This window comes from Tupaia chinensis, unplaced genomic scaffold (genome assembly GCF_000334495.1).
Source record: "Tupaia chinensis unplaced genomic scaffold, TupChi_1.0 Scaffold000252_1, whole genome shotgun sequence".
NCBI classification, from domain to species: Eukaryota; Metazoa; Chordata; class Mammalia; order Scandentia; family Tupaiidae; genus Tupaia; species Tupaia belangeri.
The window spans coordinates 614,232-642,089 of NW_006159732.1; the positions used below are offsets into that span (position 1 = coordinate 614,232).

Below are 27,858 nucleotides of genomic sequence, written 5' to 3' on the forward strand. Positions count from 1 at the left end.
TATCTCTGTCTGTCTTGCGAGCGCCCCCGCCCTATAGCAAAAACCTCTCCAAAAAAAAAAAAAAAGAATATTATGCTAATTTTTTTTTAGAAATGCTTGTAAAATATTATCGGAATATTTTATGTGTATGAATTGAGAAGTCTGATTCTTTTTTTTAACAGGAAAGAGAATCCCGTGAACATCTCCGTTTAGGGTTGTTGGGCCTTCCTGCCCCTAAGAATGATTTTGAAATCGTTTTACCAGAAAATGCTGAGAAGGAGCTAGAAGACCGTGAAGTAGACGACACTTACATTGAGGATGCTGCTGATGTAGATGCTCGAAAGCAGGTGGGTAACTGCTAAAGACGTATGTGTTTTACTGAATGTGTCAGGTTTAAAGAATAAAGAATGGTCATTAAATGTCTCAAAATATCCGTTTAAAGGTTTTTTTTTTTTTAAGAATTATTTATTTAATTTTATTTATTCATTCATTTATTTTAATTTGACCAGAGAGAGACACACAGAGAAAGAAGGAAAATGAGAAAGTAAGCCACAAGTTCCAGGACTGGAACCATGGTCAGCCGTATGGGAGTGTCCAGCGCCTTAACCACTATGCCACCTGCTGGCCCTCAAAGTTTTTTTTTTTTTAATTTATTTTTTAAATTTACATTTAATCACCATATAGCTATACAGTACACAACATTGCTTTTTCCAGCATAAATATGGTACACGTCAGTCAAGACAAAGGCATTACCGTATACATTATCATCAGCAAGTAACTTAAAATTTTTGTGTCAGATGTATTTTTTTCCTTTGCTCCCTTCCCTTCCTCTATTATCCGCCCCCGTATTATTCCTATCCTTACTATCTCTATTATCTACAGTTGCCCTCCCTACTACTATACTTTGCAAACATTCAGTTTCTGCTGTATAGCACAGACATTTGGTATATAATGAGTGGGGACATATAAAATCTTTCATACTCCAGCTTGCTTTGCTTAGCCTTGTGGCTTTTGTATTCGGCTACTTTGTATCAGATGTCAGAATCTCATTGTTTTTTATGACTCTGTAAGTACTTTTACCATGTTTTTTTTTTTTTTTTTTTTTTTAACTGCTCATAGTACTGGTACCATGCTGTTTTAATTATTACAGCTTTGTAATGTGTTTTGAGGTCAGGAAGTATTATTCTGGCGATACGGGGCCTTTTATGATTCCAGACAAATATGATTTTTTTTTTCTATTTCTGTGAGGAATAGCTCTGATAGTTTGATTGGAATTGTATTAATTTGTAGATTAATTTGGGTAGGATGACATTTTAATTATATATATATATTTTGTGGTAGTTGGGTAAAATACTCTGTAGATGTCTGACAAGTCCATTTCATGTATGATATCGTTTAGACCTTGTATCTCTGTTTTTGTCTAGATGATCTGTCCAGAGGAGACAGTGGGGTGTTGAGATCCCCTATGATTATTGGGTTGCAGTCTATCTCTCCCTTGAGATCTGACAGTCTTTCTTTGATGTATTTAGGTACTCCAGTGTTGGGTGCATGGATGTTTACAAGTGTTATATCTTCTTGGTGAACCAAGTTCTTGCAGATATTTCATACAACAGAAACAAAAAAAGGTTGAAATTGTGATAATTGATATCATATAAAATAAACTGGGGACCAGCAGTTGGCATAATGGCTATGTTGCTGGACTCCCATGTAGTTGACCGCAGTTCAAGTCCCAGACCCGGTGGCTTAAACTCACACCAGGTGCGTGTGCGTGCATATACATATTTATATATGTACACACACACACATAGTATCATAATTTCCACCTTTTTTTGGTTTTCACTTCATGGAATATCTCTTTCTAGCCCTTTACTTTCAGTCTATGTATGTGCTTTTCAGTGAGGTGTGTTTCTTGTAACCAGCCAGTCTGTGTCTTTTAATGGAAGAATTTAACCCATTAACATTCAGCGTTATTATTGATAATTGCAGACTTATCTCTGTCATTTTGTTAGTCTCTTAGTTGTTTTTTGTTTTCTTACTTCTCTCTTTGTCTTTTTAGTTATCCTGATAAAACACTCCCCTCAGTACTTCCTGTAGAGCTGGTCTAGTATTGGTGAATTTTTTCAGTTTTTGTTTTTGCTGTAGGGTGTGTACTCTTGCCAGAAAGAGACAGAGAGACAGAAAGCGAGAAATCACCCCCAAGTGGGGATGGCCATGCCTCAATCCCTTCTCCTCCATTTTCCTCTCTGGATCCTGGGCATGCACGCACGCATGCACGCACGCACATGTGCCCGGCATGAGTTTAAGCCACTGGGTCTGGGACTTGAACCGCGATTGACTACATGGGAGTTCAGCAACATAGCCATTATGCCAACTGCTGGTCCCCAGTTTTTGTTTATCTTATTTGTTCTTCCCATTTGAAGGCTAATCTTGCTGGATATAGTATTCTTGGTTAAAATTGTTTTTCTTGGGACCAGCAAATGGCATAATGGTTATGTTGTTGGACTCTTGCATAGTTGATCATGGTCGAGTCCTGGACCTGGTGGCTTAAAATTCCTGCCAGGTGCGTGTGTGTGCATACCCAGAATCCTGAGGGGAAATCGAAGGAGAAGGGATTGTGGTGTGGCCATCCCCCCCCCAGATGATGGTTTCTTTCTTTCTGTGTCTCTTTGGCAAGCACACACACCTTATAGCAGTCTCTCAAAACAAAACAAAACAAAACAAAGAACTGTTTTTCTTTTAATGTTAAATACATCTTCTCATTCTTTCCTTGCCTGGATTGTTTCATTTGAGAGGTCTAATGTTATCCTAATGGGATAACCTTTGTAAGTAACTTGATGTTTCTCCCTTGCCAATAGAATATTGTCTTTTATTTTTACCAATCTGGTAATGATGTGCTGGAGGGAGGCTATTTCTGTGTTGATTCTAGTTAGGGGTCCTTTTTATTTCCTGAGTCTGAATTTCTCCATGTTTATCTATATCTGGGAGATTTTCAGATAGTATCTCATGAAAGAGGTTTTCCATGCCTTTCTATTCTCCTCTCTGGAATACCCATTATATGGATATTTGGGTATTTCATGGTGTCTAGAATTTCCCGTATGTTTTCCTCATCTTTTTTTTTGTTTGTTTTTTTCATTCTTTTTGGTGGTTTGGTGTATGTTGGAGACTTTGTCTTCACGGTCAGAAATTCTTTCTTCTGCATGGTCCAATTTGCTATTAATGCTTACTAGGGAGTTGTTTGTTTGTTTGTTTTATCTTATTTAACTTTATTTCTTTCTTTATTTTAATTAGACCAGAGAAGGGGGAGGAGAGAAAATAAGAAGAAAGCAAGCCTCCAGGTTCAGGATTTGAACCACAGTTGCCCATGTGGGAGTCCAGTGCCCTTAATCACCATGCCACTTGCTCGCCCCTCTAGGAAGGTTTTAATTTCTTGTATTATATTCTTCATTTCCAGAAGTTTTTTTTTCCAGGGTGTCAGTTTCTTTTTTTTGAGAGAGAGATTTTTCTACAGGGCTCATGTGGTCGCCAGAGAGACAGAGAGAGTCAGAAAGTGAGAAATCATCCTCAAGGGAGGATGTAGAAAGCAAGCCATCAGGTCTGGGACTTGAACCACAGTTGGCCTTGTGGGAGTCAAGCACTTTAGCCACCATGCCATCTCCTGGTTCCAGTACTTGTAATATCTTAAATTTTGTGTGTGTGTGTGCACATTTTTAAAGCATTTATTTATATTTTTTTATCTATCTATTTATTTGTGATTTTCAAATTCCTGAATCCAGGATTTGAACTGTGCTTGGCCATGTGGGAATACTGTGCCTTAACCACCACACCACCTGCTGGCCCCCTTACTTGTAATATCTAGATGGGCATTTTTTTTTTTTTTTAAAGTTTATTCCATAAGTAAGAGAGACAGAAACCCCAAACATGGTCTCAACACTGATACACCTCTGGCTTTAGCTAGCCAGCCTCAGATCATGCATGATGGGCCTGTCATACGCAGGGTAATCTTTTTAAACCTGGAAGTTTCCCATGTAGTTTAGTCTCCGTGCTATGCCACTGCCCAGCCTCCTTGTCGGGCATTAAGAGTGTGTGTGTGTGTGTGTGTGTGTGTGTGTGTGTGTGAGTGAGTGATTTGAATACTGTGTCAGATTCATTTTGTTTTTTTTTTTTTTTTTTTTTAAGTTTTTTTGTCATAGGTTTGTGCACTTACTGGAGAGACAGAGAAAGGGAAAGTGAGAGGTCACTCCTCAGGGCAGATAACCATACCACAATCCCTTCTCGGAATTTTGGCATGCACACGTGTGTGGTATGATTTTTAAAGCTACCAGGCCCGGGACTTGAACCATGGTTGACCGTGTGGGAGTCCAGCGCCTTAACCACCATGTACCTTCTGGCCCCTCATTATGCTTTTTAAAAATATACGTAGGTAGGGACCAGCAGTTAGCGTAATGGCTATGTCGCTGGACTCCCATGTAGTCGACCGCGGTTCGCGTCCCCGACCCGGCTCTCGGTCTCTCTCTCTCTGGCCGGCAAGCGCACGCGCCCTATAGCAAAAACCTCTCCAAAAAAAAAAAATTATATATATATATTTATATATATATATATGTAGGTAGTCTTTTAGATACTGCCTTTTCTTAAAAAAATTATTTTGTTGAGCTTTATTTTATGTATTTATTTATTTATTTTAATTTGACCAGAGAGGGACAGAGAGAGAGAGAGATACGGAATGAGAAAGTAAGTCATCAGCTCTGGGATTTGAACTACACTGAGCCATGTGGGAGTCCAGCGCTCTTAATCACCACACCACCTGCCTGCCCCTTAGACACTGCTTTTAATCTAGCAAGAAAAGGTGGTTTCAGTTAGTCTTAAAAACATGTGTCTTTGGGACCAGCAGTTAATGTAAAGGCTATGTTGCTGGACTCCCATGTAGTCAACCACGGTTCGAGTCCCAGACCCAGTGGCTTAAACTCATGCAGGGCACATGTGTGTGTGTGCCCAAGATCCCGAGAGGAGAAAGGAGGAAAAGGGATTGTGGCACGACCATCCCCCCTGGGTGGTGGTTTCTCGCTTTCTGTCTGTTTCTGTTGTTCTGGCGAGCGCACGTGCCCTATAGCAAAAAAAAACACCTTTCAAAAAAAAAAAAAAAAGTGTGTCTTGGATTGGTTAAGTAAATGGTTTTGAGTCAGTATAAACTAATAAAAACTGTGGGTATAGAAATTCAGAGACTTTGTCAGAATAATATTAGTGACACCTTGTACTAACATATGTTATAATTAATTACTTTCTCGTTTACACAAAACAGCCCAGTGCTATACATAGGGATGGGTTTAGCTCCATTTTAGAGTGAGGAAAAGGCTCACATTAAATGAACTTGCCCACGTCTCATGGCTGGTAGGTGGTGAATCCTTAACTAGAACTGATACTTTGTGACTCCTTTAGGTAAGTACTGCTGCATTCTATTTCAGGAATATCTTCGGAAGTTTAAATCTCGGGAGAGTGGAGTGAGAATGACATCAGTGGAAATTTTATTTCAGAGGGGGAACCGTGTGAATGTGCTCTTTGGTGTGAAAGAGGATAAATCTTTGTGTGATTAGTTCTTTCAGCTACTTTGAGTTACAGTTAGGGACTTACATGCTCTCAGAAATGACATTACATTTTAATGTGTTAACGCACATTATTCATAATTTAAGTATCAGGAAACAGTACATTTACTGGCTTTTTGAATTGAAAGTTGGTAACTTTGGGGTAAAAGGGAAAGGTTGTGTTGTGGATCCTCTGTAAGTTTACAGTTCCCATTTAGGCATAACAAGCAGTTAGCTAGTGGATGGAGTCATATAAATTTGGGGAAGAAGTGGACACTAGTAGAAGTATATAGTAGACGTTCTTAGTTTCTTTTATAAGAATGAGTAGACTAATTTCTGTTACCTTATCATTACTTTTTTGTAAACTTACATAGGTTTTTATAGCTTTCACTCTTGAGCGTCTGTGATCTTGTGTAACTGCAGTAATGGATATGGACATTACTTTTTAGGCCATACGAGAAGCTGAACGTGTAAAGGAAATGAAACGAATGCACAAAGCTGTCCAGAAAGATCTGCCAAGACCGTCAGAAGTAAGTGTTAGGATGTCTGGCTTAGGAATTTTTAAGTTTCTTTATATGCGATTAATACTTCTTAAATTATTCATAAAGACTATAAAACAAAATTTCATCTGTTTTCTATATAGTATAGTAAAGTAATTCCTAAATCTGGTCTTTAAAAATGTTTCACTGGGACCAGTAGATGGCATATGGTTATGCTGCTGGATTCCCACATGATTGACTGAGGTGTAAGTCCCGGACCCAGAGACTTGAAACTCATGCCGGGCACATGTGCATGTGTGCCCAAAATCCTGAGAGGAGAATGGAGCAGAAAGGATTGTGGCATGACCAGTCCACCCTGAGGGGTGATTTCTGGTTTTCTGTCTCTCTGTCTCCCTGTTTCCCTGGTGAGTGCACGTGACCTATAGCAAAAATCTCTTTTAAAAAAATTTCTTTGGTAGCAGTAGGAATTTAGAAGGAAAAAAATTGCTTTAGAAAATTTTATAAAACAATTTTTTTGAAAAATTACTTTTTTTCATTTATTATCATTATTATTTGTTTAATTTGTCCAGAAAGAGACAGAGAAAGAGAAAGGGAAAGTAGGAAAGCAAGCCCCAGGTCCGGGACTCAAACTGTGGTTGGCCATGTAGGAGTCCAGCGCCTAAACACCACCTGCTGGCCCCAAAAATATAAAACTATTAAATTTGTGTTATAATAGGTAATAACATTAATATGTTGCAGTGTTATGTCTGGTAACGTACTTGTTTTAAAATTTTAGGTAAATGAAACTATTTTAAGACCTTTAAATGTAGAACCACCTCTAACAGATTTACAGAAAAGTGAAGAACTAATCAAGAAAGAAATGATCACAATGCTTCATTATGACCTTCTACATCATCCTTATGAACCATCTGGGAATAAAAAAGGAAAACCTGTAGGATTTAGTACCAACAATTCAGAACACATTACTTATCTGGAACATAACCCTTATGAAAAATTCTCCAAAGAAGAGCTAAAAAAGGTAGGTTTGAGGAGGACTGTTTCTGTTTTGAGATACAAATATTTGTCAGATGCTGTGTATTATGAACAAATAGAAACTTATTTGTCACATTAATATTTGTAAACAATTGAAGCATATGGTTAGGAGATAAGTTCATATTAAGTGTTTTAGAGGAGAGTCATGTGAATTTGCTCTTTAGTGGGAAAAAGGATAATGAAAAGGACATGTTTTAAAAATGCCTAGGCCCCATGTCCTTCAATACACTTAATCTGGTAAACACTGGCTTTGGTGGCAAGGTGTTTTTGTTTTATGGGTGGTGGTAGATTGGCTGAGAATCTATGCATTTGCCATTTTCTATGTTTGTCCCTGATGCCTCTGAATGAAATTGAATGCCTTTAATATTTAAACCTCACTTAGTTTTAGACTAATGTGGAAAGGCACAGATACTTCAGAAATGTTCACAGATGAAAGCTTTCGCCATTTAGAACAAAGGAAATACTGTTTACTGGATTTATTCTCATAATTTCCCCTAATCTTTTGGATAAAGGAAATTAAAAAATTATTTCTTATATGATATTTGCCTTGTGCATCTTTCTATATATACAGCTTAGAGAGAGCACACAGCTGTGATTGTGAATAAAAATCTCTGCAATAGTATAAGAAAATACAGTTGGTTTATAGTTGAAAGCAGAGTAGTCATTAGCATAAAAGTATTTTTTGTTTGTTTGAAGCTTGAGGGGCAGAGATAGACCATGTGATTTGGAATGGGCTGCTGGATACTTGGGAAGAAAACAAGATTTTTTTTCCTTTTCTTTTCTCCTGCCCTTTTCCTCACTCTTATCTCTCTGATTTCTTTCTTTCTGTTTCCCTTATGTGTAAGTACTACCTATTTTTTTTTAATTACTTATTTAACTTTATTCATTAATTTATTTTAATTTGACCAGAAAGAGAGACAGAGAAAGGGAAAGAAAGCAAGCAAGCCACCAGGTCTGGACTTGAACCGTGGTTGGCCGTGGGAGTGTCCAGTGCTTTAATCATCGTGCCACCTGCCAGCCCCCATTACTACATATTTTTTTATATAGGAATTTTAGAAAATAGCAGAAGTAAGAAGGGTTTAGGCTTATTTCAACAACTTGCTCCTGAATTAAAGGTAACTTAGAATTAATCTTTATTTTTAGCAAGAGAGATAGAGAAACTAACATCTGTTAAGTGCCTACTCTGTGAAAAGACATTAATCATTGAGCTGGAGTTGAGAGTCAGACTGTGAAATTGATACTTAGACAGCTTCCTCTTTTTGGAATGAAAATATGAAGGGAAGAGGGCATTTAGGAAATAGATTTTCTTAAGTTTACTATTTATATAGAAACCTGAAACAGGGATTACATTATTGCTTATAGGGGTTTTGTAAGGAACACGTTCTGCTATAATTTTTAAAAATATTGCTTTGGAATTATTTGAAGCAAAGTAGTTTAAAGGCCCTTCTGTATTTTATTTATCTCTTTATATTCCTTTTTGTTCTGAAAAGAATTTGGGGGCCAGCAGATGGCATAGCAGTTACGTCACTGGACTCCCACATGGTTGACCATGGTTCAAGTCCCGGACCTGGCAGCTTGAAAATCATTCCAGGCGCATGTGCATGTGTGCCCAAGATCCTGGGAGGAAAATGGAGGAGAAGGGATTGCGGCATGGCCATCCTCCCAGGAGGTGATTTCTCACTTTCCCTTTCAGTGTCTGTCTCTCTGTCTCTTCAGCAAGCACATTCACCCTAAGGCAAAAACCTTTTGAGAAAAAAAAGAAAAAGCTGCTGTTTGCTTAGTTTTTCTTTTCTTTCTTTCTTTCTTTTTTTTTTTAAAGGTTCTTGCTATAGGGAGCATGCACTGGAGAGAGACAGAGAGAAGGAAAGTGATAAGTCACCCCCTGTATGGATGATCAGATGGCAGTCCTTTCTCTTAATTCTCCTCTTGGGACTTTGGAATACACACACATGTGCCTGATGTGATTTTCAATCTGCTGGGTCTTGCACTTGAACGGTGGTCAGCCATGTGGGAGTCCGGCACCTTAACCACCACACCACCTGCTGACCCCTTACTTAGATTCTTTATAGAGTTTTATTTTTTTTATTTTATTTTACTTTATTTTTTATTATTTTTCAAGTTTGCTATAGGGCACATGTGCTCACCAGTGACAGAGAGAGGGAAAGTGAGAAAGCAAGCCACCAGGTCCGAGACTTGAACCTCAGCCATGTGGGAGTTGAGCACCTTAACTATCACTACCTGCTACCCTCCATGGAGATTTATTTTAAAGATAACCTAGCCATTCTCTGTCATAGTGATTATGAGAGCTGAACTTGTCCATTTTTGCTATGTACAGTTTCAAAGAGAAATACCATTTCTCTTTTAATAAAGTGTCAGATTTGCATTGAAATTTGTTACATTTGATTTCCATAATTTCCCTAAGAGATAGTGTTTAAAAGTATCCATTCTTGGGACCATTGGTTGGTGTAAAGTATCCATTCTTGGGACCAGCAGTTGGTGTAATGGCTATGTCGCTAGACTCCCATGTAGTCGACTCCATGGTCCAGTTTGAGTTCCGGACCTGGTGGCTTACACTCACGCTGGACATGTGTGCTTGCGTACCCAAGATCCCGAGAGGAGAATGGAGGAGAAGGGATTGCACCATGGCCAGTCCCCCCCCGGAGGGTGATTTCTTGCTTTGTATCTCTGTCTCTCTCTGTCTTTCTGGCGAGTGCATGCCCTCATAGCAAAAACCTCTCAAAATACGTACATACATACATAATAAAATAGAAAATAGAAAGTGTCCATTCTTGTGGGCAGCAGGTGGCATGGTGATTGAGTCACTGGACCCCTACGTGGCTGACCGCAGTTGAAGACCCGTGGTACTTAAACTTACTGACTTGCTTTCTCACTTTCTCCCTCTCTCTCACACGTGCCCTGTAGCAAATTAAAAAATAATCATGAGAGACCAGCATATGGCATAGCAGTTACGTTGCTGGACTCCCACATGGCTGACTGGTTCGAGTCCTGGACCTGGTGGCTTCAAACTAATACTGGGCCCGTGTACATGCGTGCCCAAAATCCTGAGAGGAGAACAGAGGAGAAGAGATTGCGGTCTGGCCATCACTCCTGGGGAGTGATTAGTCACTTTCTTTGTCTCTGTATCTCTCAGTTTCTCCAGTAAGTGCACGTGCCCTATAGCAAAAATCTCCCCCCAAAAAATAATAATCATAATAAGTAAATAACTGATTTAAAATAATGTATACATTCTCAGACCAGTGGGTGGTATGATGGTTAAGGAGGCTGGATCCCACATGACTGAATGTGTGGTTTGAGTCCTGGATCCAGCAGCTTGAAAAACACCCCAGATACGTGTGTGCACATGCCCAAGATCCCAAGAGGAGAGTGGAGAAGGGATTTCTGTGTGTCAATCCCCTCTTGGGGGGGGTGCTTTTTCCAAACCCCCATCTCTCTGTCTCTCTCTCTCTCTCTGGCGAAAGCATGCTCCCTATAGCGAATTAAAAACAACAAAAAAGGTAGGGACCAGCAGTTAACGTAATGGCTATGTCACTGAACTCCCATGTAGTTGACTGTGGTTTGAATCCCGGACTCGGTGGCTTAAAATCACGCCAGGTGCACGTGTGCGCATATCCGAGATCCCAAGAGGAGAATGGAGGAGAAGAGATTGCGGCATGGCCATCCCCCCCTGAGGGGTGATTTCTCATTTTCTGTTTCTCTGTCTCTCTCTTTCTGGCAAGCACACGCACCCTATAGCAAAAACCTCTCAAAAAAAAAAAAAAGTTTCTTTTCCTTCCTCTCTAATCATGATTTTCCACTTTTCTGTTAAATTTTTGGTTTGTTGGTTTTTTCTCTTGACTAAATATTTTTTCTTTGAGAGTGAAAGCCTTCTGTAAGGCACTGAAGAGGGTTGCCAGTTTTTCATGAACCAGGAAGGAAAGGGCTGGAGTCGGTTTTTGTGATTTGCTCATGGAATTCTGTGTCTGGTGTTGGGCTAGGCTTTTCTTGTATATCGTTCACTTAATTCTAATAACAAACATGTCAGATAGGTATCTCTGTTTTACAGGAAAGAAATGGGCTCAAAGAAGTTAAGTTCACATAGCTATTTAGGTGGTAAGTTGTGATTTGACCCAGGTCTGTCCAACTCCAAAATCTTTTGTCATCTAAACAGTTTCTTTAGTAGTAAACTAGACTGGTTTATAATCCATTGTTATCTGATTTGAACCCCTAATCTCTTGGGCAATGGGACAATGTCAGGGGCATTCCTTGAGAATGAAAAAGAAGGCATATGTCAAAAAGAAGCCTGGTTATCCTTTACCATCCTGCAAAGTCCAGTGTAAGACAGGATGGTGGAGCACACCTCAATGCTGATACTATTTGGCTTGGATCCTGTCTTATTACCAGTGATGTGGTTTTGAACAAGTTGTTTAATCTTTCTTTGCCTCAGTTTCATCAGCCTTAAGGTGAGGTTAATACTGGCTACTTTGTTAAGGTAATTATGTTCTTTGGCAATAATGTAGGTAAAACTTTTAAACACAATTCCTGATACATAGTGGGTACCTAAGAAATGAATGAAGCAAAGGATGTTTGTATTGTTGGGGAAACATGGGTGCTTAATGTCTGCATTGAGTCATAGGCCTTTTTATTTCTTTTTGGTCTTTGCCATGGGTTGTGTGCACTTGCTGGAGAGAGGGAGAGAGAGAGAGAGAGACAGAGAGAGAGAGAAAGTGAGAAATCACCCTCTAGGGAAGACTGCCATGACACACTTCATTCTCTATCCTCTTGGGATTTTAGGCATGCATACGCACATGCCTGGCATGATTCTCAAGCTGCCAGGTCTGGGACTTGAATTGCATTCAGCCATGTAGAGTCTAGTGCCTTAACAACCATGCCACCTGCTTTTCCTGCACTCCCCTGACTTTTTTTTTTTTTTAATGTGGGCCATGAAAATGTGTGTGTAGGGTACAAATGAGACAACATTGGATAGTCTTTTTTTTTTTTTTTTGCCAAAGGGCGTGTTCACTCTCCATAGAGAGAAAAGAGAAAATAAGAGGTAAAATAAGAAATTACTCCCCTTCTGGACTGGGAGGGTGGCCGCACTGTAATCCCTTCTTGTCTATTCTCCACTTGGGATATTGGGCATGCACTCATGTGCCTGCTATGGTTATTTTGTTTGTTTTTGAGAGATTTTTGCTATCGGGCGCATGCACTCACCAGAGATGCAGAGAGAGAAAGTGAGAAATCACCCCCTGGGGGAGTGTCTACCTCTCTATCCCTTCTCCTCCATTTTCCTTTTGAGATTTTGGGCATGTGTGCAAATGAACTGGGCGAGTTTAAGCCACCAGGTCTGGGACTTGAACCATGGTCAACTGAGTGTGAGTCCAGCGATGTAACTATTACATCATCCACTGGTTCTTCCTGCTATGATTTTCAAGCCACCAGGTCCTTGACTCAAACTGTAGTTGGCCATGTGGGAGTCCAGCACCTTGACCACCATGCCACCTGTTGGCCCATTCATAGTTTTCTTAATACATTTTACTATTGCCTCCCCTTCCAAAAAACAACCAATTAACCTAAACCCCTGCCTGTGGCCCAAGGAAGAAGGAAAACCCTAATCTTTTTAAGTTCTGATGATCATAAGTGTTTGTACTACTTAAACTTACTGGAATTGTTATTGTAACAGGCTCAGGACATTCTGGTGCAGGAGATGGAAGTGGTAAAACAAGGAATGAGCCACGGAGAACTTTCAAGTGAAGCTTATAACCAGGTGTGGGAAGAATGCTATACAGTCAAGTTTTATATCTTCCTGGGCAGAGCCGTTATACATGGGCCAATCTAGCTAGCAAAAAGGACAGAATTGAATCACTTGAAAAGAGGCTTGAGGTTGGTATCTTTTTAAAAATTTAATTTGACTGTACCTCAGTTGAGATAATGAACCAAATAATTCTACTAGAGACAGCTTCAGAAAGAGACCTGAAGTGCTTATTGCTTTTGCAATACTTGAAAGAAAACTGTATCCAAGAAATCATTGCCCAGGCTAACACGTGTAAGCTTTGTTAATGATTTTTCAGAATTGTTGACCTTTGTGATAAAGAGTGCCCTGAAAGTTGACTGTAGGTCATTGAGAACCTTCAGTTGCAGGAACAAGGAACCAAGTAGTTAGCATGATCTGCTGTGTGTCCATGAGTACTAGCTTAGCCTGCTTTCCTTAAGGGGAGAACATTTAGAGTCAAGAGAGCACATTTACAAAACTTGAATACCTTTCTTTCCTCCCACTGAGTCCTGTATGTCTGAGTTAGAGTGGAACTGGATTACCTAGACACTAGCTCCCATGATTTTTCTGAAAACATACTGTATGCAGTTTCATGGCATGTGGCTACTTAATATAGACTGCACGTTTTGAATCCCAGAATCTGTGTAGGCATTTTGCCAATTTCATGTAATTGTGGTTCACAGACCACCAGGCTGCCTTGTGGATTCTTTATGGTGGTCTTCAGAGATGTTTCTGAGGCCAGTATGCAATGGTAAAGAGAAGGAGTACTTCAGACAGTTGTATAGAGAAAATGGCTTTAATTTTCTGTTTTATGTGATTACTAGTTTCTCTCTTCAGAAAGCATATATATTTTATTGCCAGAATGTGTGAGTGCTTGCCAGAGAGAGCTGGAGAAAGCACCTCCAGGAATCTTTAGTCACTCCATAGCTGCTTCTCCATTCTGTCAGAATTTGGGACACACACCTGCCCAACCTGTTTTTCAAGCCACTGGGGCCAGAATTGCAACTGCGGTTGGCCATGTGGGACCTGACACCCTTAACTACTAGGTTACAGGGCCAGTCTTACAAGAAGCATATTTGAAAAAACTTTTATTTGTGATTAAAACCAGAAATAGTAAAATCGCTTGGGTTTGTTGGGCTGCGTGGGGCTAGGGAAATGAGCAGGAAAAAGCATTATTTCTTACAACTTGAAAGTTACTCTAAATCTTAATTTAACTTTGAAGATCACATGTATAGGCACCTGATGATTAATGCCTGTGAACCTCTCTTTTTCAGTTAGTGGGAAATCAGTGTTCCTGAAATAATGATCATGTTGTGTGAGATCGTAGCAGTTCAGTGCTGCTCATTACTCTGGTTGTATTACTGACTTCCAGCAGGGTGTGCTGTTGCTTTGTGTTTTAATTCAGAGTTAAAAATCACGGAAAAGAGAACAGCAGTGGTTAAATTATAAGTTATATTTTCTGTAGTGTAGGCTTCATTTCTTATAAATGGTAGTTAGCTGTGTGATTCTGATCTAAGGTCAGCATCATAATTGATTGGAAAGCTATTTGGAAAGCTTCCCTGTAACGTTTATATATAAATACTCCGGTCTCTCACTTAGTTTGAAAAGCTTCTCGTTTGAGGTGGGTAAACTCTTTCTGCCACAAATGGCAAGGACATTTTTTGCCTTTTAGAATTTAAAAGCAGAGTTTTCTCCTAAATCTCATTTACTTTGTTGAGGCACTAACTTTCATGACAGCAAATAAATGTGTCACAAAGTGAGTGGTGCCATAAAGTACAGTAATTTTTATTTCTGTGTTGAATTGGTCTTGTGAGTTTTGAAGGGAAAAATACAGAAAGAACCACTGCTTTTCTTTTGGAGATTTATTTGGGTCGTTTATGACCAACCATTAAAAACATGTGGTTCTCTTTGTTCAGTTCAGTACCAGGAACTGAAATCTTCCGTTGAACTATTTTGGTTGAAAGATTGGTGATTTTGGAAGAATATTCATAAAACAGTCTGAAGTAATTTTCTCTTCTTGATTCTTGGATAACTTTCTTTATTGTTTACCTAGCTAGTTACTTTTAAAGAATACTTAATCAAATCCTTTAATTTAGTAAAGTATGGTTATTTCAAATGAAAGCTTATTAAATCTTTAAAAAGAGAAGTGACTCAAAGACTCACATAAACAAATCCCCCCATTTTATTTGTATCCATCCCTAACTCAGAGCTAGGTTTCTCTTGGCTTATTTTAGTTTTTGAAGATACAATTCTGTTGGTTTGAAATACATAAATATTTTATTTCAATTGTGGTAATTCTTTCATCATTTCAGTTGATTACTAAATTATAAACATTATTCAAAGTTTGTTGTGGGAAAGGACCTCAGTTGTATTGTATAAACTAAATGCTATAGTTAAAATTATTCTTTCCATTCCTAGGTTCAGGGAGATATTCCTTTCTGTGCAAGTAGAGTACACCATGGCTGCCAGTGCATTTGATTTTTGCTGCCATGAACTTTGGAACAGTGAATCTAAATTATGGCCCCATCACAGTCTATCAAGCAAGATGAAATCCAGCTTTGTCGTGGCTGGTGTCTCCTAAATGGATTTTAAAAATATGCCCTGGGGTTTACATTGGAGCTAGTCTTTGAGCTGTTACTCATGATTAATATTTGAAACTGAACCCTTAAATGAAAATCCTTAAGATACTCATTTAAAACTGTAGAACCACCTCAGATTTATATAGAATATAGTACAGGGTATGTGTATGCAAGGAGTCTGTTAAATAAGTAGAATGAGAATGCAGGTCAGCAGTAAGTAGAAAAGACTTGTGAGTTATACCTAAGTCTATGTATGTAATTCTGCTTTGGAGGCAAAATTAAATTTAGAATCATGTTAGACATTTGTCTGTAAAATAAGGTGGCAAAAACTCACAGAGATGACAGCTAATATCAGAGGAGGACTATCATTTTAACCTGGTGGCAAGACTCTACATAGTGCATTTTTAAAAGCTTCTGAGGGCATGATAGGTATGTGGTAGGAGGGTAGAGTAGTTGCTGTTTGTGGTGATGCCACACATTAAACAAAAATTTTTTTAGAATTAATTAATTATTTTAAATTTGCCTGGGGGAGGGGGAGGGGGGATAGAAAGCCATCTACCAGGTCGGGGACTTGAACTGTGATCACCCATGTGGGAGTACAATGCCCTAACCATTAGGCTACCTGCTGATCCCAGGTGATGCCACAAATTAATAAGAAAAGCTTAATGTCTTCTCAGTGTCACATTTTAAAGAAAAGGAGTAAGGGCTGTAATTTTCTGTAAGAAAAGTATCAACAAATGATTAAAAATAAAGGAGATTTTTTGGGAGAGGTTTTTGCTATAGGGTACGTGCTTGGCCAGATAAACAGAGATAGAGACAGAGAGCAAGAAATCACCCCTTGGTGGGGATGGCCACACTGCAGTCCTTTCTTCTCTCGGGATCTTGGGCATGCACTCACAGTCACCTGGTGTGAGTTTCAAGCCTCCAGGTCTGGTATTTGAACTGCAATTGGCCATGTGGCATTCCAGCGACGTAACCATTACACCATCTACTGGTCCCAAGAAATCACCCCCTGGGAGTATGGCCACACCACAATCCGTTCTTATTCTCTTCTCAAGATTTCTTTGAGGCTGCATGCACACTCACTTGGCATGAGTTTCAAGCCTCTGGGTCTGGAGCTTGAACCACGATCAGCCATGTGGGAGTCCAGTGACATAACCATTATGCCATCTTTTTTTGGAGAGGTTTTTGCTATAGGGTCCGTGCGCTCGCAAGAAAGAGAGACAGACGAGAAATCCCCCCCCCCCCAACCAGGGTGGGAGTGGCCATGCCACAATCCCTTCTGCTCCATTCTCCTCTCGGGATCTTGGGCACGCACGCACACGTGCCTGGAGTGAGTTTAAGCCACAGAATCCGGGACTCGAACTGCGGTCGACTATGTGGGAGTCCAGCGACATAGCCATTATGCTAACTGCTCGTCTCTAAAAGAGCTTTAAATACCTTTATTTTACTTACACATTAATTGAATATTCCTGAGTATCTATTATGAGCTAGTCACTGTGTCAGGTCCTGGGAATACAGCAGGGAACAGTATAGACCAGTTCTCTTATAGGTCGCAGTTATCTGGAAAATGCTTAAAGTGGAGCACCTCATTGTCTTTTTTTTCCCTTTTTTTTTTTTTTTTAATGTTTTTAAGGTTTTTGTCATAGGGCATATGCACTCACCAGAGACAGAGAGAAAGTGAGAAATCGCCACCCCACCCCCAGGGGTGGGGGGTAGATGGCCATGCCACAATTCCTTCATCTCTGTTATCTTCATGAGATTTTGGGCATGTATACACATGTGTCTGGTGTGATTTTCAAGCTGGCAGGTCCAGGACTTGAACCTTGGTTGGCCATGTAGGAGTTTAGCACCTTAACCACCATACCACCTGTTGGCCCTGATCCTCATTTTCTGATGATGCCAGATAAATGAATAATTACTGTATTTGCGAAGTGCAAATAGAATATGAAGTGTTCTAATTTGTTTCCACTTTAAGTGGAAATAGGAAATCATCTGAAGACATAATTATTTTTAGTAAAATAATTTCCAGTAGGTGTAAAAGTGAAATGAAAAGTCTGAATTTAGGCTTGCCATTAAATTTAATAGTATTTGAAATAGTATCTTAAACTGCTGTGTTGAGGAAGTTTGGCTGAAAAGTAGATTTTGTCATGTTAGCTATAAAAATGGAAAAGCTTTCCTTAGAGGTAGAAATTAAGTCCAGAAGTAATACTTCTCCCTGTATTTTACTGGCACAGTCAGTATAGTCAAGAAGTACTATGTAACATTGACTTCTTGGAAATAAAGCAACTTAAAGGACAGAGATAACACATTTAAAATCCATCTCAGGGTATTTGTAGAACTCTTAATGACTACTCCTAACTTTTCTTAAGGTTCTATTTCAAACAGTAAAATTGGCTACACAATGAATCCTAATTTTCTCAATGATTTTTGTTACGAGGTAAGATATTTTTAACACAAGAAAAAATTTCCTGAGTACTTTATGAAGTGTGAAAACTTAGGGTAAGGATTAACTAAGTGGACAGTTGTGGGTAGTGGGCCGTATGTTGCATTTCAGCAGGTTTATGCTTGTTCTCCTGTGTTTGGGTGTGGGTGTTTTGGGGGAGTGGCATGAATGCAGGAGTTCTCTGTACTTTGGAATACTCTTTCCTGCGTTCTGCTCTCTGCTGTGACCCCTGAAGGCATTGACAGATTTCTTAGTTGTCTCTAGCAAGAACTCTGTGGTATAGTAATGCTGTTATCCCTTATCATAAGTTGAATGTTTTTCATGTAGTTATGTGTTTCACTTCTTTATGTAGATATAAAGTACTGTCACATTATTTCCCTAGTTATTGCTGTCTTTAGGAAGGACGGTTTTGCCTTGCTAGTTAGTTCACTTTGCAGGGGTGCAAAATCTGATAGATGCTGACAGTCATGTCATCACTGACTTGGACCTGAATCTCATCAGTGTCGAGAAGGTTCAGTGATAAAACTTATGTTGGTGAGTAGTGTAGAGATGAAAGGACACTCACTCGTGGACGCCCTTTTTTCCTTTGCATTTACTCATTGAACGTTTTTATAGCATATGATGTGGGTTCTCAAAGCACAAATGCATTGGATTCAAGTAAGTCGAAAGATACTACCGTACGCAGCAACTTTCCATTCTTATGTCTAAGTGTTATTTATTTACTTATTTATTTTCTCTAAATCCTTCCCTGTCACCCTCCTTTTTCTTTTTAAGTTTGTTTATTTCTTCCATGAGTGAAATAGAAATGAGAAGAGAGAGAAAGACAGCTCCTCACAGGGTCGTTAACACCACAACACAACCGTAGCCTCAGTCAGCCCCGGATCATGGGTACACGTGTGCAAGGCCTACTCAGGAAAGTCTCCAGATGTGAACATGGAATCTTCCCATGTGAATCAGAGCATGATGTTTTACTGCTCTGGTACTGTTCATCACCACTCATGGCCTCTTGTTTGCAGATATTTTGGTGATTGAACTACTTCTTTACTATTATAGATCATATTGCTGAATGATGAACAAAAAAGTAGATGGACTGGGTATTTATTTTAAGTATCTTTAAACCTTTTTTTAATAATTATTATTTTTTTAATTTAAATTTATTTATTGATAATCATTTACTATACATCATTATAACATAAAAATGAGATTTTTCATCCAGAATACACTGTATATTGGCTCAGTCAAGCACATCAACATACATGTTATTGTCAGCAAATAATTTTCCATTTCTTGTTTCCTGTATATTTTGCTTTTTTCCCCCCATCTTTGATTCCCTATCTCTCACCCTCTGCCATCTCCCACCCTCTTCCCACACTGTCTCTGGTATCCATAGTTGCTTTCTATGCCTTTTCCCCCCACTTTATTTATTCACTAATGAATTTAATTAATCAAAATACTTCCAATAGCAAGCACAGTTAATATATACATATCCATGAACACAAGTCTGACTTTGGGCATAAACCTCAGTGAATAGAATGAACACACTATAAAGTAGCACCTCACTGGGACTATATAGCTTACTGCAGTCATCAAATATGCATTTTTTTAATTTCAAGAAAAAAAATTTCGTGTTTTATTTCTCCTAAAACTTTTTTTTAAATTAATTAATTTACATTCATCCCCTAATCATTGTCACATTTTTTTTTTTAATTTCAAGAAAAACAGTTTTTGTTTTTTTCCTGAAACTTTTTTTTTAATTAATTAATTTACATTCATTCCATAAGCATCGTCACAGCATACAAAATGTGATTTCCCATCCAGAATATACTGCATAGTGGCTTAATCATGCATGTTATCGTTAATAATTTTCCATTTCTGGTTCTATTTTTTATATATATACACACACACGCACACACATCCCTATTTCAGACCCTCTACCCTTTCCCATCTCTTCTCACACTATCTCTGGTGTCTACAGCTGTCTTCCATTCCTTTCCCCCCCATTTTATTGATTACACAATTTCTTAAATAATCTATACTTTCAATAGCAAATTCAGCTGGTAATTTCAAGAAAACCAGTTTTAACTTCAATAAATCAAATAAATGCTAAAGAAGCTTGCTTGAAACTTAAAGCTAGGAAACAAGTTAGGATTCTGTTCAAATAGTAGGTACATGAACCTATCGACAGCTCAAGACAGGACAAAAATCTTTCAAACCAATAATAAAACCTAGAAGGAAATCAGCAATATTTTAGTCAAAAGTCACAGAATGGTATTTCACCAGTTCAGTCTCATGGATACTCAGAAGATAGATACTTAATCTATCTTCTGTTGTGGTTTGATCTTCCTGATTGAATTCTGGGATATAATATTCAACTCCACACTTGTCCCTATGATTAAGTTGGCCATTTTCTTAGTTTTTGAATTCTTATTTCTGTGTGTCTGAATTTAATTTTCCTGATACAGCACTCCCTTGAGAACTTTTTGGAGATCTGGTCTGGTGTTGGTAAATTCTTTCAGGTTTTGTTTATCTGAGAATGTTCTTGTCTTCTCTTCCCATATGAAGGATAATCTTGCCAGGTAAAGTATTCTTGGTTGAAATTGCTTTTTTCCCTTAACACTTTGAATATACTTTCCCATTTTTTCCTCGTTCGCATTGTTTCCGATGAGCCTTTCAAGGGAGATTTTGACTTCTTGTATTATAGCCTTCCTATGTACCAGGAAATTTGATTCTTTTTTAAAGTGTGTAATTCCTCTTTTAGATCTTGCAAGAATTTCCTTACCTCCTGGAACTTGTCATCTCCTCTCTCCTTTCTCTTCTGCAGTTCATTGACTCTTCTCTTCTATCTCTGTTAGCTTCACCATTATGAATATTCTAAATTCTTTATCAGACATTTCTGTGATTTCCATTGAACTGTCTGTGGATGAAGAGGAGCTATTCTTTTCCCTTGGAGGAGAGGTATTTTCTTGTTTTCCCATGTTTCCTGTGGTCCTGCAGTGATTTCTAGTCATCTGATGGATGGTGTGTTTCTTCCCAAATTTGAAGTTCAATCCGAGCGTTCAGCAGCGTGCAGAAAGAGGTGATCTGGAATCTCTTTGCCATTCCGTTTTGATCCCTTTGCACAGCAGATTCAGTAGATATTGGGGAATATGTTAACCCTAATAGTATTTGGATATTTGGCTAGAGTTCCCTTAGATCTGTCTAGGAACACAGCAAATGGAGATTGAAGAGCAGAGAGATGACATAAAAAAGGAAAAGAAAAGCAAACAGAGAGAGAAAGAGAAACAACAACCACCAAGAAACAGAAAAAAAAGGAAAAAAGAAAAGAAAAAATTTATTATTATTTTTTAAAAAGCAAAATACAGAAAACCGAAGCGCACTGCATGAAATCACCAGTTCTCAGGAGCCCTGAAGGTGTCTTCTTCTGAAGGCCTGCCCCTTGCCTCTCCTTGGTGGGAGAGGGAGAGAAGATTATTAACAAGATAAAGGTAAAGGAGAGGCTGAAAGCTGAGAAAGTACTTTATCCTAAAAATTTTAAGAAGGAAAAATTACCAAAAAACATGAGAAGACAGAGACAGAGGTAGAGAGATACAGAGGTAGAGACAGAGACAGAAGGCTTGAGGCGCTTCCTACCACTTAAGTTTGTGGACTGAAGGCTGAATTTATAAGTAGAACATCTTCATTTCTCTTTTTTCCCTGAAATGACTAGTTCTCAGGAGCCATGAAAGTATCTTCTTCTGAAGGCCTACCCCTTGCCTCTCCTGGGTCTTAAACCTGTTTTTCTAGTGGTATAAAGTTATATTCTGGGTTCCTAAGTAAGAGTTTCAGTGTGGGATGCTCTTAATGTTTCTGAACTTCGCTGTAACAGACTTCAACTGAAGACAGTATTAGAGACCCAAGGATAATGTGTTTATTTTGGAATTACTTAAGCTTAGTAACCTTAACAAACTTAGCGAGGTTGAAAGTAACAATTACACTTTTATAAGTCCCATACAGCTCCCTTTTGTAATGACCCAAGGAAACACTTATGGTTCTACTGATTCATCTCCTGGGGACCATCAGTTTTCCATTGGTCTCTGGCCAGTTCTTTCTAGACAGTTTCTCTTCTATGCATTTAAAAAATAACATTTGTAGGCATTTTCCTAAAAACACCACCTGTGCTTTGTAGAAAATTTTAAAGAAGTAGAAGAAATAAGGAATAAAAGAAGGCTACCGTCCAGACATAATCATCTTAAGCATTTTGGTGTACACACACACTTTTTTTTTTCTTGGGATGAAAGAGTGACAGTGTTTAAATTTGGTTCATCGTGGACTATGTTTCTTAATAGTATAATATTGTAAATATATTTACAAAAAGAAATCTGACCACTTGCTTTCTTTTAAAATCAAAGATTAGCTTTGGCAGAAATCTCTGAATAATTAAATGGTGGCTATATTCTGCCCTACTTTTTAAAAAGTTTTTAAATGTGATCCAGTTTCGTAATGCAATGATTAGGCAGGCACTGTGCAGAGAAGCCAGAAGCCGTGTAACTGACCAGGGTTTGAGTTCTGGCTCTGGTGGCTTACATGAAGGCAGCATGTATGTGATCCTGGCAGGAGAGAAAATTGGAAGAAAGGAGGAAAGGGATTGTGGTGTGACTAGGCCCATTTGGGGGTCCTTTTCTTTTTTTCTCTCACACATGTGGACACGCACCCACGCCCACTCACTCTAGCATCAAAAAGTTGTTAAATGTAACCTTTTTCCCCTGAAATTTTTCTGAGAGCTATTTGTTTATATGTATGTTTCTCTTTGTGTGTATCTATATCCACATATATATGTATTTATGTGCCTATGCATGTATATATGTATTTATGTGTATGTGAATATTATACATATCCCCCTCACATATATATTTTTATGTGTGTGTGTGTGTGTGTGTATATATATATATATATTATTATTATTATTATTTTTTATATGAGAGAGAGGATAAGAGGAGAGAGACACAGAGAGAGGTATTTTTAATAGGATCGCAACATGGTGGCCCCAGCCTCTCAATTAGCTAGTATCATAGGCATTACGCAAACACTCCTGATGTGTTCAGGTTGGCCTGAGAATTGAACCTGGGCCTTCCATATGACTTGCAACCTCCCAAACAGTTGGTGCTATTGTGTGCCATTGCAGCTATGCCTCTTTAATAGTTTTATAACTTGCTAAGTATAAAAGAATTAGGAATTTAGAAATACATACTGGGGAAGGCTTTTCTCAAGTGTCAAATAAAATTCTTGGGTTAATATCTAAATCAGAGAATGAATGATGGACAGCTTCATTTAACTAAAGTCTTGTTTAGATGTGCTTAAAATACTTTTATTTTTCAAGGACTTGTCAGCTAGTATTAGTCTTGTAGCTTGAACTTCTTCAGACATGTTTGAATTTCGGGACTGAAACCAAAACATTGAGTTTTTTAGCAGTGGTGTGTCCTAATGTGTTAGACAATCAAGTAGGACATAACTGTATAGCATCATCATATGATAGCTGTGTGATGTGAGGCAATTGATCTTTCTGGGTCTCAATTTTCCTTAGCTATTAATTTGGGTGGGCAGTAGTTTTTATTTAATGAAAGTGTGAATTTGAGGTCATATAACATTAATGGAGTTACTGCATACCTAGCAGATAGCAAATTTTTTTTGTTTGTTTGTTTTTTTAGTTTTTGTTATAGGGTATGTGAACTCACTAGAGAGAGAGAACTAGAGAGAGGAAAAGTGAGAAAATACCAGTGGGTTAGCCTCACTGCAGTCCTTTCACTTCTAGTCTCTTGGGATTTTGAGCACGCACATACACTCAGTGTGATTTTCAAGGACTCAAATCATATTCTCAGCCACATAGAATGTAGTACCTTAATCTCTAGGCCACCTGCTGACCCTGCAGATAGCAAATTTTAGTAAATGGGACTTTTCCCATGTTTCTTCAAACTGGTATCACTCTTAGAGTTACCTAAATTGGATTAATCTTGGCTTGATACAATAATGTCTCAAGGAATGACTTCACTTTGAAAAACAGGATGGTAAATTCATATTTTGTAAAGTTTTATAACTGAAATTTGAGATATTTTTTTCTAAAGAATTATTTAACTTTATTTATTATTATTATTTTCCAGTTTGATCAGAGAGAGACAGAGAGAGAGGGAAAGTGAGGAAGCAAGCTACCAGGTCCAGGACCCGAATCATGGTCAGCCATGTGAGAGTACAATGCCCTTCATCATGCCACTTGCCAGCCCCGAGATGTGGGTCCCCCCCCCCACATATCTCCCTCTCATATATATATTTATGTGTGTGTGTGTGTGTGTGTATATATATATATATATTATTATTATTATTATTTTTTATATGAGAGAGAGGATAAGAGGAGAGAGACACAGAGAGAGGTATTTTTAATAGGATCGCAACATGGTGGCCCCAGCCTCTCAATTAGCTAGTATCATAGGCATTACGCAAACACTCCTGATGTGTTCAGGTTGGCCTGAGAATTGAACCTGGGCCTTCCATATGACTTGCAACCTCCCAAACAGTTGGTGCTATTGTGTGCCATTGCAGCTATGCCTCTTTAATAGTTTTATAACTTGCTAAGTATAAAAGAATTAGGAATTTAGAAATACATACTGGGGAAGGCTTTTCTCAAGTGTCAAATAAAATTCTTGGGTTAATATCTAAATCAGAGAATGAATGATGGACAGCTTCATTTAACTAAAGTCTTGTTTAGATGTGCTTAAAATACTTTTATTTTTCAAGGACTTGTCAGCTAGTATTAGTCTTGTAGCTTGAACTTCTTCAGACATGTTTGAATTTCGGGACTGAAACCAAAACATTGAGTTTTTTAGCAGTGGTGTGTCCTAATGTGTTAGACAATCAAGTAGGACATAACTGTATAGCATCATCATATGATAGCTGTGTGATGTGAGGCAATTGATCTTTCTGGGTCTCAATTTTCCTTAGCTATTAATTTGGGTGGGCAGTAGTTTTTATTTAATGAAAGTGTGAATTTGAGGTCATATAACATTAATGGAGTTACTGCATACCTAGCAGATAGCAAATTTTTTTTGTTTGTTTGTTTTTTTAGTTTTTGTTATAGGGTATGTGAACTCACTAGAGAGAGAGAACTAGAGAGAGGAAAAGTGAGAAAATACCAGTGGGTTAGCCTCACTGCAGTCCTTTCACTTCTAGTCTCTTGGGATTTTGAGCACGCACATACACTCAGTGTGATTTTCAAGGACTCAAATCATATTCTCAGCCACATAGAATGTAGTACCTTAATCTCTAGGCCACCTGCTGACCCTGCAGATAGCAAATTTTAGTAAATGGGACTTTTCCCATGTTTCTTCAAACTGGTATCACTCTTAGAGTTACCTAAATTGGATTAATCTTGGCTTGATACAATAATGTCTCAAGGAATGACTTCACTTTGAAAAACAGGATGGTAAATTCATATTTTGTAAAGTTTTATAACTGAAATTTGAGATATTTTTTTCTAAAGAATTATTTAACTTTATTTATTATTATTATTTTCCAGTTTGATCAGAGAGAGACAGAGAGAGAGGGAAAGTGAGGAAGCAAGCTACCAGGTCCAGGACCCGAATCATGGTCAGCCATGTGAGAGTACAATGCCCTTCATCATGCCACTTGCCAGCCCCGAGATGTGGGTCCCCCCCCCCGCCTCCCAGGGTGTGTGCATGCTGGAGAGATACAGAGAGAGGCAGCGAGAGTGGTCATACCACAATCTCTTCTCCATTTTCCTCCAGGGATTTTGGGCATGCATGCACACATGGCCAGTGTGATTTTCAAGCTACCAGGTCCAGGAATTGAACCACTGTTGGCCACGTGGAAGTCCAGTATCTTAACCACTATGCCACTTGCTGACTCAGATGTGGATTGATTTTAAGAGAGTGAGTATAAAAAGCTCAGATTTCAGTAAGTGTAGATGGGACTTTTTTTTTTTTTTTTCTTTCCCGGTTTTGCTGTAAGGCACATGTGATTATTGGAAAGAGAAAGAGGGAAAGTGTGAGAAAGCATCCCCATGGGGGATGGCCATCTGTAATCCCTTCTTTATTTTCCTCAGGATTTTGAGCACATGCCTGCACGTGCCTGGTGTAATTTTTAGGCTGCTGGGACTGGGACTCACACCACAATCAACCATGTGGGAGTCCAGTGCTTTAATCACCTCAGTTCCTGCTGGCCTTGTAATTTAACATTTTATGTGTACACTTCTTTGTGTTAAAATAGTTGACATACTAGTAAGTTTAAATGTCTCTGTTCTATTTCATTATATATTGATGTTTCATGGTCTGTGGTGTACATACAGTTTTTAAAAAATTGACCTTTAGAGAAGATACTGAATTTAAAAAAATCTTTTATAGAGCAGTTTTTAAACTTAGTGGTTTCAGTTTTCATATAGCATCACTCAGGTGTAACAGTCATTAAATCATGGAAAATGTATTATGAAAAGGTATACATAAATTTTAGAATTTTTTTGTACAGCAATAAACTTGTACCATAATTCCTCTTTTTTTTTTGGAGAGGTTTTCGCTATAGAGTGCGTGCACTTGCCAGATAGACAGAGAGAGACAGAGAGACAGAAAGCGAGAAATCACCACCCGGGGGGATGGCCACACCACAATCCCTTCTCCTCCATTCTCCTCTCAGGATCTTGGGCATGCATGCACATGCACCCAGTGTGAGTTTTAAGCCACCGGGTCCGAGACATGAACTGCGGTCGACTACATGGGAATCCAGCAACATAGCCATTATGCTAACTGCTGGTCCCGTACTGTAATTCCATTTTTTAAAGGAATTATTTAACTTTATTTATTTTAATTTGACGAGAGAAAGAGCGAGAGAGAGAAAAAGTGAAAAAGCAAGCCACCAAGTCCAGGGCTTGAACCGTGCTTGGCCATGTGCGAGTCCAACACCCTTAACTACCACGCCACCTGCTGGCCCCTGTAATTCCATTTTGCTGTGAACTGTTTGAAGTCATTTTGTATATTCTTGTTCTGCTTTGAATTTAATTTTACTGTTTCATGTGGGGTGAAGTCTGTTTTATTGCATCAAGTAGTGGCCTACTTTACTTTTATAATGATCTTCTGAGGGGGACCAGCAGGTGGTGTGGTGGCTAAGATGCTGGACATTCCCACATGGCCGACCATGGTTCAAATCCTGAGTCTGGTGCCTTGCCTTTCCTTCTCTCTCTCTCAATCTCTCTTGTCAAATTAAAATAAATGAATAAATAAAATTAAATAAATTATTCTTTAAAAAATAGTCTTCTAAGATACAAATTACATGTTACACAGCTCAACATTGAGAGTGTACAATTTATTTGGTTTGTAGCATATTCAGAGTTTTGTAGCCATCTCCACAATCAATTTTAGAACATTTTTGTCAGAAAGAAAACCTATACCCCTTGGGACCAGCAGATGGTGTAGTGGTTACGTTGCTGGACTCCCACATAGCCGACTGCTGTTCGAGTCCTGGACCCAGTTGGTGGCTTCAAAATCACAGTGGGCATGTGTGTGTGCGAGCCCAAGATCCTGGGAGGAGATGGAGAAGGAAATCTGACTGGCCCTCCCCATGATTTCTTGCTTTCTCTCTCTCTCTGGCAAGTGCATGTGCCCTATAGCAAAAATCTCTCCCTAAAAACAAAAGCAAAACAAAACCCTAACTACTAATGACTTAGTAGTCATTCCTGTTCCTCCCAACCTGTTCAAGATGTAGGTTAATCTTTCTGTATCTATAATTTACCTATTCCTGACAGTTCATTTAAGTAGAATTATATATTTTCATGAATGACTTATTTAACATAATGTTTTCAAGTTTCATTCATGTTCTAACATGTATTAGTACTTTATTTTCTTTTATTACTGAATATTCAATATCAGAAAAAGTTTTACATTATTTCACTGTCTCCCTTGTTACAGAATACTTTTAATTACATTATTTTGACCTTACACAA

General features: G+C 38.5%; 1 protein-coding gene across 1 annotated transcript in view; it reads left to right on the forward strand.

Moving 5' to 3' along the window:
• CDC5L (cell division cycle 5 like) overlaps positions 1 to 27,858 on the forward strand; it is a 70,208-nt gene that overhangs the window by 38,135 nt on the left and 4,215 nt on the right. The window contains 5 exon segments of the mRNA XM_006172207.3: positions 162 to 326; positions 6,005 to 6,085; positions 6,831 to 7,073; positions 12,768 to 12,866; positions 12,869 to 12,967. Of these exon segments, the coding sequence (XP_006172269.1) occupies positions 162 to 326; positions 6,005 to 6,085; positions 6,831 to 7,073; positions 12,768 to 12,866; positions 12,869 to 12,967 (687 nt within the window).